Source organism: Tiliqua scincoides, chromosome 3 (genome assembly GCF_035046505.1).
Source record: "Tiliqua scincoides isolate rTilSci1 chromosome 3, rTilSci1.hap2, whole genome shotgun sequence".
NCBI classification, from domain to species: Eukaryota; Metazoa; Chordata; class Lepidosauria; order Squamata; family Scincidae; genus Tiliqua; species Tiliqua scincoides.
The window spans coordinates 160,161,395-160,174,302 of record NC_089823.1 but is presented as its reverse complement, the minus strand read 5'-3'; the positions used below and the strand labels follow the sequence as shown (position 1 = coordinate 160,174,302).

The following is a 12,908-nucleotide window of genomic DNA, read 5'->3' as shown; positions in this document are numbered from 1 at the left end:
AAAGTACAGAACTCTGTGATGGATTCTGACCATTTTGTTTATGTTATGTTTAATTGTCTCAACAGCCAAGAATTCTAGTGACCCATTAAGAAATTAATCTCAAACTTTTGCACATTTGCATGGTAAATCTCTTTCATCATATTCACACATGTTTAATTAAATGGGCTTTTAGAAAACTTGATTCCTAACACAAAATAAAAAGGGAAATACACATTTGAAATCCATGGGAAACACCTGAAGCCTCTTTAAGATCTCATCCTTAGTATCTTTTGAAGAACAACAAAGGCAAGATACAAGGTAGACCCAAAGCCCTGGGTATGGGCAATGCCTGAATTATGAGTCTCTCTGAAAGAAGAGCTCCTTTAGCTGTAACTACCTTATATCCCCACCAATACTGCCAGTGCAACCAATAGATTAGTTGCTGAGCTACAGCTAGTAAAAATGTAAATACTTTAAGAAAGGATTCAGAAAAACAAGCTCTAAAGATACAACATCTATCAGATTTTTTTTATACAATATATGCCACATATCTCAATATGACATGAGATCTTATTTATACTGCTGCATCAGAAAAAGCATATCAGGATATATTAGCTCTGGAGCATCAAGACCCCAGATACATTCTAAATGTTCCCAATAGGGAACATACTTTTGAAAAACTAAATGAGGGATGCGAGGGAGCAACAGTTCAATATCCTTTTTGGATGAAAGAAAGTCATTTCCACCATACCACACAGCTGTTGGCACATTCATGTCTTCTATTTTATAAAATGGAGGTGTGGACAAAAACAAATCAGAAATATGAAAACATATTTCACTGATCAATTCCATATCGTTCTTACTCTACAGGGCTCCCAAAGCCTCCAAATGTCTGAAAATAGTAAATAATAATAATAATAATAATTATCACCCACTTCCGGTTCTGAAATGAAAATCGAAAGCGGACTTAAAAAAAAAAAACTATTTTCAGACATTTTGAGGCTTGGGGAGTCCTGTGGAGGGGTCCTCAGGCTCTTTGGACCACTCGGGATGCTGGTGCTGGCTGTAGCTAAGTGTACAATCACCCCATCCATCTATAAATAGCAGCAATGTCTCTAAATTACAAATCTGTTAACATCTTCTTTTCTGTATATTTAAGGAGTCTTCTTCCAAAGTCAGTGAACAAGGAACAAAGATCTGAGCGATCACAAGAAAAAAGGGAAAGGAGAAAAATATTTTACACAGAAATAATCAAATTATTTTAAATTGCACAAAAAGGAGAGGAAGAGAAAAAACCAGGGGGGGGGGAGACAGAGAGAGAGAGAGAGAGAGAGAGAGAGAGAGAGAGAGCTTTAAAAGTAGATCTCCTGTTGGACTATTGTGCACTAAAACACAAAACTATCTCTTTTTTGAACCCAGCCATACACCTGCCATCACTGGCCATCATCATTTTTTTTTTTCTTTTCATTTTGCAGTCCTAAAATATATCCTGATCCTTAAGTCTGCTCCTTGCTTTGATTATTTAGTTTATTTAATATTTAAATAGCAAGTTTATTTAATATTTAAATAGCAAGTAGGAAGTTATGCCTTTCATTTTATGGGAAACTTTTTGATACTTAATCAATAACCCAAATAATCCTGAGTTTCTAGAGATGGGAGAAATTCAGAGAGAGAGAGAGAGAGAGAGAGGAGACGCGTGGCGAGGCCGTGCAGGGTCCTTTGGGGCTTGTTGCACCTAACCCTCTGGGCTGGCTTCACCTGTCTCCTCCAGTCCCTTCCTGTTGTGGGAGGCTCAGCCAGGAAGAGGAGCAGAAAGAGGGCAGGTAGAGCCGCCACCAACTGGGAGTGCAGTGCAGCAGTAGCATTGCAGATCGGAACCCATGGGCGGCTGCAGCAGGGGTCCCCACCATGCCACCACCCTATTGAGGGACAAGGGGCAGCCTTTTGTCACCTGGGGGCGGGGGCCCCCACGGCCCCTGCATTTGTACACCAGTTCCTGGAACGTAACCCATTTTCTCCATAGACTCAATGATTAATTATACGCTGATTAGATATCCACTAGGTTTTCCAGGAACCTAGCCCTAGCAGATAATAAGGACTGTAATTCTATTTTAGTTATGAGAAATCTGCAAGCAGAGTTTTCTGTCATATAACAGTTTCAAGGAAAAGACAGTACTCTTACTAATTGGCAAAGGGCAAATTTTAAGCATTAGTTCTTTTATATTTAGTGAGGGTGGGGGGCAACTGTCCTTATTTATCTCCGTGTAGCATCTTTTGCAGGGGTTCCTTGCTGGTGTCTTCCTTTTGCCTCTTAAAATTTTAAGATTATGAACTTTCTGGTGGGGCTCCCATGGCAAGCAATGGGATACCTTTCTTCCACAATTGCTAGAACCAGGGCTTTTTTTCTAATGGAACGTGGGGGGGGGGGTGGAGTTCTGGCACCTTTCTGCAGGGGCCCCTCCCCTTTGGAGGCATTCCGGGGGGGAGCAAAACAGAGGCATTTGCTGGGTGGGTTCTGGGGGGTGCAGGGTGGGCGGGTGCCTGGCCCCTGCCTGACCGCACAACTGCCTGACCCCCTCCTGCCCCCATCCCCAAGCTCTTGCCTGAGTCCAGCCCGCCTCCCCTCTCCCTGCGGTCTGTTTCCCCGCGCAGCTTCCAAGCTGGTGGAGGGCACGGGGGACACGAGCCGACGCCAAGGAGGAGGACAGACAGACAGACAGACAGCCAGGGTGACAGGCTGTGGCACCCACAGAACACCCAGGTACTGGCTTGGCGGAAGAGGAGGGGAAGGAAGCTGGCTGGTGCAGCCCCCATGCCAATCTGCAGCAGGAACCTAGGCGTGTCTACTCAGAAGTAAGTCTCATTGTGCTCAATGGGGCTTGCTCCTGGGAAAGGGTGCATAGCCTTGCAGCCTGAGAGCCCAAGCCTATGCATGTCTACTCAGAAGTAAGTTCCATTGTGTTCAATGGGGCTTACTCCCAGGAAAGTGTCATAGCCTTGCAGCCTGAGGCAGAGGAAGGGCTCTGAGGCTGCAGTCCTCTCCACACTTTCCTGGGAGGAAGCCCCACTGCCTCTAGTGGGACTGACTTCTGAGGAGTTAGGCAGAGGAGGGGCTCTGAGGCTGCAGTCCTCTCCACACCTTCCTGGGAATGAGCCCCACTGCCTCTAGTGGGACTGAGTAGACAGCCATAGGCTTTGGCTCTGAGGCTGCAGTCTTTCCACACTTTCCTGGGAGGAAGGAAGCCCCACTGCCTCTAATGGGACTGACTTCTGAGGAGACAGCCATAGGCTTTGACTCTGAGGCTGCAGTCTTCTCCACACTTTCCTGGGAGGAAGCCCTGTTGACTCTAATGGGACTGACTTCTGAGGAGACAGGCACAGGATTGGGGTCTTAGGCTGCAATCCTAGGCACTTTCCTGGGAGTAAGCTCCATTGACTAGAACAAGACTTACTTCAGAGTAGACATACCTAGGATTGGGCTCTTAATCCTGGCAGAGATATATATCTGCACCCATTTTCACATGCTAAGGGCAGGTGAAAAGGGATTCTACGTGTGTACAACATGCTGTCCAGCCTTGCCAGAGATCCTCCTCATCCTTTCCCCACAAGCATGCCCTCCGCCAGCCTGCAGCTCCTCTCCAGCAATGAACAGCAGCTGCTCAGAGCAGCAGAGAACATACAATTGCATGCCAAGCACCTTCCCAAAGACACAGAGTATTCTGATACCTGAATTAAACCATATTTAATTGCTTGTTTGCAAACGTAGCTGCTTCTATGTGCACCTAAGGATCCCTCTCGTGTAAGAATTCCTTTTGTGTTCTTACTCCCACAGTTGCTTAGAGTAATTTTACTACAAGGAACTCATGTAAGCCATTTTTCGGAATCCATTCACTGCTTCCTCTCCTTGAAGTAGTGCCACACTACATACTACACGCTACAAGTGCACCTGTACAGTATTTTTCCCCATGTGTAGACAAAGTAGCTAGGGGGGAGGGGATGTGGAGATTGACAGCCCAATCCTATGCATGTCTACTCAGAAGTAAGTTCATCTTTAGGGGGGAAGCACATAAAAATATTTTATTTCTCCAATAAAAAATTATTTATAAATAAATAAATAAATAAATAAATAAATAAATAAATAAATAAATAAATAAAATATCAGTATAGATGTTACTGCCAAATAACACAAGCACCCACTTTATATGCCAGCATATCTGGATGCCAGCCTGTCTGTTTCAACCAGGACTTGTACACTCAAACGGGATACCAAGATATAGCCTTTCTTAGCCACAGACTAAGTTCATGAACAAACCCTTTATTTTCCCTCTTTGCACTCTTCCCCCTTTTCCTTTCTCCCTGTCTCTAGCAGTTAGCAGTAAAGGTGAAAGAGCAGGGGCTCCTCAAAATCCTTTCCCTTGAAGTGACCCTTTTTTCCTGACTTCTTCAGATGCTCCACTCTGCATTACAAGTAACCACTACCATAAGACAGGATTTCTTTGTATGCGTTAGTTCTGTATGTATTGTTTAATAAGAAAACTGTGCTCTTTTGAGTGACGTAATCTCTCTCAGTCTCTTCTTAAGGAATGGGGATTTTCTGCCATGTGCTGGTTTGTTTTAAAGTCTAAGATCCCCTGTTTGAAAAGAATTGAGGTGGATGGAAGCTATCTTTGGAATGGCACATAAGTGTGCTGTGGGGATTGTCAGTGGGGCAGCAAAGGCCCTCATCCACTGCCCAACTTGACCAGACTTCCTCACTGTCCATATTTGACTGAGTCCTTTTAAAAACCTGACCAAATACTTCCAAAATATTGCCTCTTTTTCCTTACCATGTTATAAAATTCCTTGTTCTTGGATCCATAGTCAAAATACTTGAATTGATTTGATCTGAATATCTAGAATTAGGAACAGGAAATACCCAGATTAAAATCAGCTGAATTGTCAAAATAGTAACTTTGAAGTTATGCTGGTCATATCCACATTAAGTACAGGTCCTGTCTTGTTATCTGCTGGGGTTCCTTTCCAGAACCTCCTTTGTATTGGCAACCTTCAGTCTCGAAAGACTATGGTATCGCGCTCTGAAAGGTGGTTCTGGCACAGCGTCTAGTGTGGCTGAAAAGGCCAATCCGGGAGTGACAATCCCTTCCACACCGGGAGCAAGTGCAGTCTGTCCCTGGTCTGTCTCCCTGGCTATGGGCCTTCCTTCTTTGCCTCTTAGCCTCAGACTGTTGGCAAAGTGTCTCTTCAAACTGGGAAAGGCCATGCTGCACAGCCTGCCTCCAAGCGGGCTGCTCAGAGGCCAGGGTTTCCCACTTGTTGAGGTCCATCCCTAAGGCCTTCAGATCCCTCTTGCAGATGTCCTTGTATCGCAGCTGTGGTCTACCTGTAGGGCGCTTTCCTTGCACGAGTTCTCCATAGAGGAGATCCTTTGGGATCCGGCCATCATCCATTCTCACGACATGACCAAGCCAACGCAGGCGTCTCTGTTTCAGCAGTGAATACATGCTAGGGATTCCAGCACGTTCCAGGACTGTGTTGTTTGGAACTTTGTCCTGCCAGGTGATGCCGAGGATGCGTCGGAGGCAGCGCATGTGGAAAGCGCTCAGTTTCCTCTCCTGTTGTGAGCGAAGAGTCCATGACTCACTGCAGTACAGAAGTGAACCTCCTAGTGGCTAAAAAAAATCAGTGGATAAAATAACAGTGGAAAAATAGATTTAAATACCAACTTCCAGGTTTCTTGCCCCTCCATTGTTCCTAATACGGTCAGGACTTGACATTCACAGGGGTTTGATTCTGGGACTTCCTGCTGATACCATAAAATGTGTTAAATAAAAGCAGTTTTTAAAAAATTAAAAAGTGCATCCCTTTACAATTGTGGTTTAAAAACAGCTTTTCTTACTGTTGCAGAGAGGCAATCAGCAATTAGAAATGCAAAGGACCTCTTGCCTTTGCCTGGCTCAGCTGAAGAATGGAATGGTTGCTTGCATGACTGTCTCTCTGCAACAGTAAAACAGCAGTTTTTAAAAACTGTGATTTTAAAGGGATGCATTTTTCCCCTTCTCCAGGGATCAGCATATTCCTTCTCATTTGCACTGGCCATTCATGTTGAGTCAAATCCGTGTATAAAAAATCTGTTTATAACAAGGTTGCACCTGTATCTAGAAAACTGAATATCAGAATCCCTTGTATAAAATGTGTGAGAGCTTTGCAAAAATATTGAAATCTCTAAAAAGTCATTTCAAAAATGGTTAACATATGTTGCAGTCCTATAAATACGTACCTGAAAGTAAGTCCCATTGAACACAGTGAATTCATAAGCATACATGCATAGCTCACACACACACACACACACACACACACACACACACACACACACACACACAAGTACATATAAATGCAGTGGCTACAGTTTGAACTGAATGGAGTGTTTAGAACACATTAATCCTGTTTTCCGTTTTAGCACCTGGTTTGGGGAGATCCTCAAACAAAGCCTGTGGTCCCCCTCCCCCCTTGCATGGTGCTCCCTGACACACATGTGCTTCCACACACATGCACATTGCTGCCATTGGAGTGGTTTGGATGCTTTTTTCCCAGTGTCTCTTGGGTGCTGAGAGAGGAACAGATGAACCATCCTCCTTGCATGTTCTCGGTCAACTGGCAAGGTAAATCAGAAGCTATTTGTGATGCTTTTCTTTCAGCACTGCCTGGGGACTGAGAAGAGTGGAGTGGCCAAAGAACAAAGTCCTTTGTTGGTAGTCTCTGGCTCCTCCTCTCGCAGAACCCAGAGTGCCCTGGACCCAAGGACCTTACTCTCCTAGATAGCGCTGAAGGTAAAAAAAAAAAAAGGGTACAGTTCATCTCATCATTCAAATCTATGTAAGCTGTGGACATTTTCAGTTGAAACAGAGACAGGACGTTACAGATGGTTTTGTTGTTATTAGTACAGTTTGAGAAATTTTATATTTGAGTTGTCAAACTCTGAACACAATCCTTCACGTTTCACAAGCACTGAGGGAGTCCTCTTGACTATTCCTGATCTCTTCCATTGCCCCCTCTGGCTGGTCCTAAGCTCACCACACTGTTGCCATGCCAAGTCCCCTGCAGTGTGCCTGGCTGTCCCTGATCACGAGCCCCTCCTGAGTTGATGCAGCCTGCGGAGTAAAGAGCTGGTGTGCTCCTGTCATGTCTCCTCCCAGCTTGCATCAAAGTAATGCTTCTTCTAGATGAAGAGCTCTATAATGGTTCAGGAGATGCAGGAAGGATTCACATATACAGGAAGAGTAGTTGGTGGCCATTCAAAATTCAGAAATTTGTAGAATGAAGATTTTCTACTATAAAATGTGTTATCCATCTGTTTGGAATAACAGAGCTCTCACAAAAACATTTAAAAATTAGTAAAGATGACAACTGAGATATTTGAGTTTTGAAACTAATTGGAACAGTTTAAAACAATCTTGTCAGCCAAATGAGTTATTGACACATACAGCAGAAACTGAACATTCAGTCAGATACAGTGGGCTCTCCTTATCTGTTGTCTCGACATTTGTGGATTTGACCATTTGCAAATGGCTGCAAAGCCGCAAGCCTCTTCTGGGTTATGCCAAGACCCATAGCCCCCTTCCCTTGGTCCTGTGTGTTTGGAAAATGCTTCTAAAATGCATCTAGTGCTTCCAGAAGCCACTTCCGGTCATGCCAGAGCCCATGACCCTCTTTGATGACTCTGGGTCATGCTGAGGCCGTGACTCGCTTTGTTGGCACTCCTGAGTGAGTCCTGATGCCTTTTGCCCAGCTCCTCACACTTGGGGGCAGAGGCAGGAAATTCTAAGCAGCCCATTGGCCTCCATGTCATGTGGAGGTGGGGCATGCCAGGGTTTGGGCAGGCAAATTACCCAACCAACCTCAGTCCGGCACATGGTTTGAGCAGGAAAGTTATGTTCTTCCCTGCTCCATCATGGGACCCTCTGGGCTTCTTCACGGGTGGTGTAAGTTTGTCCTCGCCTGCTGCGGTGGGGGTCATTGCAAGCCAGTGTCAGAAAAAGCAGAGCGCTGCACATGGAACAGCACAATCTTCTGAGAGGCTTGCAATCTGTGGAATATCCTTTACAGCAAGCCAGGAAAGTAGCATTCTGGGGATGGTTCAGGCAGCACAGTTACCTCATGGGTCATCTTGGTCCCCCCTCTCCTTCATCTTGCCTTTGGGCACCATTTTGAGTGCAGGGTGGAGCCACCATTTTGAGGGGCTGCATTGCATGCCATTTTGAAATCTTAGGTAGTACTCATCCTTTGTTGTGGGGTTATTTGTTGGGGGCCTCTACTCCCCCTTCTTGTTTTAAGGACAGTCATTTTCTCTCAGCCTTGGTGAGTTCGCTGAGTCCATTACAGAAAAGGAGATATAAAATAAATTAGTAGAAGGGGGAACCTTAGAAGCACCATGCCTAAGAGACCTGACAAGTCTGGAGGGAAAGCTCAGAGCAAGTCAGGAGGGAAAGCATCTAACCAACACCCCCCCCCCCGGTTTATCATTTTTCTCCTCAGATGAGGGTGAGGATTGGAGGAGTGCTGCTGGACTGGCTGGTTGAGGGGATGGCAGTGAAGATTTGGGGTCTCCCGAGGCTGTGCAGAGGTCAGGCCACAAAGGGAAAGGCAATTAAGATGGTTAAGTCATCTAAGGCTGCTCCTTCTTTTGCTTTCAGGCTGGTGGCTCTGGAAGAGGTTAGCCCCCCTCCTGTGGCATCCCTTCTATTCTGGATTCGAAAGTGCCTGGCTTGACTCCACTGGATTTGGCTCAGGTGTGGGGGGAATCTGGGGTCTTCGAATCTCAAGGTTTTCCTCTCTTTGTGGGTTGATTTCTTGACCTGGGATGACCTGGGATGACCTGGGATGGGGGTGCCTACCCCAATACAGAGTGCCTTTCCCAATCAGGGGGTAGGTGTCCTCGCCCCAATACTGAATGCTTCTCCCACTGAAGAAGTTGGATAGAACCTTCCACAATCTTTTTTGGGTCTGGGCTTGGGGCAACAGCTTGGTGAGCAGGCCTTCACAGCTTGGTCTATTGGGGGCCTCCTTTGGGTCAAGCCACCTTTATGGGTTGTTACCCAGTTTGGGGTACAGCCCCTATGTGAGGCCTTTTTCTGTGCTGGATAGCTCTGGTGAGAGACCATGCAGGTTCTATGGGGACATAGCTCTTCTTTTAGGAGGCCATTTAGCCCTTTTAGTCAAAGAGAAAATCTGGAAAGAGGAATATGTGGACATGTTCAGCTTTCTACAAATGGACCCAGAGCCTATTCCTAATGTGGGCAAGCCTGTTAAGGACCAGGTGACTCTGTAAGAGGAGGGTAGATAAAACAAGTCAAATTGGTTGTGTGGGTATCGTATTTACATGGTGGTTGTCATATAATTGCAACCCACAAAAGCAGTGGCCCTGGTAAAATTATTGGACCTTATTCATAGGGCATCCCAGGATTATGCGGCCCCTGTGAGGATGGCTTAGGATGACCATTTTTGTCTTAGGGCACCACATGACTCCACATTAGATTGGAGAATTCCCCAATGGGAATTATGGAATCAAATTGTGGCTCTTTCCATGGCAGTTATTGTCAACTGGGTTGACAGCAGGCATATTATTCCTCATAATTCCATGGCCCATGGGCATTGGGGAGCAGGTGCGACTTTGTGGGTTCAAGCCCACTGCATCTGTTAGGAGTTAAATTTTGGAGGTAAACGCAGCAGGCAAGCCTGTGGCTATTTGCACTTCTGTGCCTTTTGTCCAGACGCCACGCTATTTCAGCCTATCCCTGAATGGCAGGAGTGAGGACGGGTACCAAGGGTCAATTTAGAGCTGGAAAAAGGGGGAGGAGCCCTCCCCCCTCCTCTCAAGGTAAGGGCACGCATCCTAATTAAGCTCCCTTCTTTATAGGAGCTTCTAAAATGCTACCCCAATGTAGAGGCAGCAAAATACATTGCAGAAGGATTTCAGTTTGGCTTGAGGATTTTCTCTGTGGCTCCTCTGGCCCATCCTGGGCAAACAATCTTCGCTCAGTTGTGGGGAAGTAGTGCAGCGTAAATTGGCTAAAGAGATTGGGGCTGGAAGGTTTGCAGGACCTTTCTCTGCGCTCCCTCTTCCCAACCTTCGCATCTGCCTGCTGGGGGTCATTCCAAAGAAGACATCTGGTGAATATCGTTTGATTCACTACTTGTCTTGCCCCAGGAATTCCTCAGTAAATGATGGCATCCCAGCACATTTGTGTTTGGTTAGTCCTCCTCAGATGAAGCCATAGCCATCTTGTTATACCTCCTTAGATGAGGCCGTAACCATCTTGCATGGGTGTGGGTATAGAGCTCTGTTGGCCAATACTGAATCTGCTTACAGGCTTCTGCCTGTGCATCCTGAAGACTTTTGTTTCCTGGGTTTTCCATTTGAGGGCTCCTATTATTTTGACAAGGCCTTTTCATTGGGATGCTCCATTTTATGTTTCACTTTTGAAACATTCAGCACCTTTCTGGATTTGGCAGTCCAATTGGACAGATTGGGCAGGTCGGGTTTATCCACCATTGCTCATTACTTAGATGATTTTCTTTTTATGGGCAGGGTTGGGTCCCAGGACTGTTATTTTCTCCTTTGAGTTTTCACTGCTGTGTTTGTAGAGCAGGAGTTTCACTAGCACACACAAAGACGGAGGCCCCTGCTCCCCACCTTAGCTTTCTGGGCATAAGGCTTGACATGGAAGCAGCCTGCTAAAGTATACTGAACCACCTAAACTGACTCTTCATGAATTTCAGGTGCTTATTGGGCACCTTAATTTCGCCTGCAGGGTCATAGCCCCTGGATGCACCTTCTTACGTCATCTTTGTGGTGCATTGAGTGGCCAGTCCCTCCCGCACTGCAGGGTTGGATCTTGGTTTCCGTGCACGATAATTTGTGCATGTGGCTCAAATTCCTGAGTAATTTTAAATTTAAAAGAATATTCTTTTGGAGGATATTCTAATCGGTTCATTTCTCCTGCTGTCCTCTACAGGATGTGTATTGCTTTAATTCTCTATGTGCCTCCTTATTTGAGGTCAGGCTGTTTAGGGTTTGTCATGTTCTTTGGCACCTTTCAGCTGGGGCAGCTCTTTTATGCTTCCCAGGCTGATGCCTCAAGTAGGTCTTTTCCATTTGGAGATGTGAACTTGTTTTCTGATGTAGCAGTTTTTATGCTCCGCAAATCCAAGACTGATCAGTGTGTGAGGGGGCAGAAGATTCACTTTGGCTGGGTTGTGGGGCTGGCATTATGCCCGTCCTGTCTTTGGTCTATATTTTAAATAGACCTTGGGTGTTAGGCCCCTTATTCTGCCACAAGGGTGGCCTTTCATTGACACTATTGGGCACTATTTAACCGCACTTTGATGTCCCTGCGTCTTTCCCCTAGGGATTTTGGTCTTCATTCTTTTCAGATTGGTGCAGCCTCATTGACAGCAGCACTGGGTTTGCCTCCAGCAGCTACTCAGCAGATTGGGCAATGGAGGTTGGCAGCGTATAAGTATTACATACAGAAGTATTAGGCCCAGAGGCCTGTTGTGGGTGCAGGTGCCTAATGTGATGGTTGCCATGCTCTGATTGTTGTGGTGTTTGTGTGCTGGGTGCCGTTTTTGGCCTGCAGGTTGCTGGCCTTTGTTCTTGGACTTCTGCCTTGTTGGGGACCCTTTGTCCCTGGTTTGCAGTGTTGTTTGTCTTGCCTGTGGGTGAGTTAGGGTGCGGCTTGTTGCCTCCCCAGTTAAGTTTGTAATTGAACATGGCACTTACTATTCCTTCTTGTTTCAGGTCTCTGTTGGTCGTTTCCTGTCCCTCATTTGCGGAAATTTATGGGCACCACTCCGCCCCCTCAGGTAATCTTCACTCATCAGGGTGAGAATGACCTATGCCAGAGGGCTTTGATGTCCTTGAGGCTTCATGTCTCTAGGGACTCAGCCCTAATTTGCAGTTGTTTACCATGGATTGTTATCGTACAGTCTAACATGCACACCCACAGGGTCTGGTGTGAAGCCGTTAACCCCCATTTGGTTTATGTTTCATGGCACAAACCAGTGCATTCCTGAGGTGGGTGGTGTTCTGCATTGGGGGGGATCTGAATCCCCTACCCTGGCATTGTTTCATTCCTGGTCTTGTTTTGTTCAGACAGCATTCATCTGTTGCAGGCAGGAGCTGACATTTTTCTGTCTGACCTGCAGCAGGGTCTCTGAAGCCAGTTGGGTGTTCAGTAGGGCATAGGAGTCAAGTGCTACCCCCCTTGTGTGGCAAGTGACATGTTGGCAGGGCAGTCAGGAACGGACTTGGCATACGTCCTGAGGTAAGCAAGGTCAAGGGGTAAGCCAGGACTGCCCTTACAACGCTTGTACGGGTTAAGAGGCTGGCCGGCTGCTACCTTGACTCGTTCTTGGCAAGGGCCAATTCATGGCTTTGCATGTACAGGTTTGTGCACACCAGCTGCCTCGACCTTTTGGGGCTGGCAGTGATAGGATAACCCAGTTCAAGACTGGTTGATGTCTTGAGCCAGGTAATGATGCCCATTTAGGGTCTGTAGGAGGCAGATGGCTACTACTGTTTTCCCCAAACTTAGTACCAGCATGTTGAGGAGTTGATTAATTAGGAATTTTTCCCTGCTGCAGGTCTGTTATATTTTCTTAATAAATATTATTAACACTAGCCTCTGTCTCATGTGCTCTTTGGGGGGTACATGGGTAAATGATTCCTTGATGCATTCTGGAATGTGCCAAGGTCGTGTTGCAGACCTCAGTATGACCAGTATGTGGCTTCTAGGAGTGCCAGAAACTACCTTGTGGTGCTGGAGCAAGCATAGTTTGCAGAGCTCTGCACACGGGGCAGTGAGCCAAACGTAAGGAATACTATTTTTCTGGTTTTTTAAATGGAGGTGACAATCCAAGGATTTTGGCAT

General features: G+C 46.1%; 1 protein-coding gene across 1 annotated transcript in view; it reads right to left on the bottom strand.

Moving 5' to 3' along the window:
• Nucleotides 1-549: 549 nt before the first annotated feature.
• The window catches only part of LOC136644660 (lipase member M-like), a 29,973-nt gene continuing 17,614 nt past the window's right edge, over nt 550-12,908 (bottom strand). Inside the window, exons 8-9 of the mRNA XM_066620703.1 lie at nt 4,801-4,871; nt 550-778 (exon numbers count right to left, since the gene is read on the bottom strand). Of these exons, the coding sequence (XP_066476800.1) occupies nt 550-778; nt 4,801-4,871 (300 nt within the window). The remainder of the gene's footprint in view (nt 779-4,800; nt 4,872-12,908) is intronic.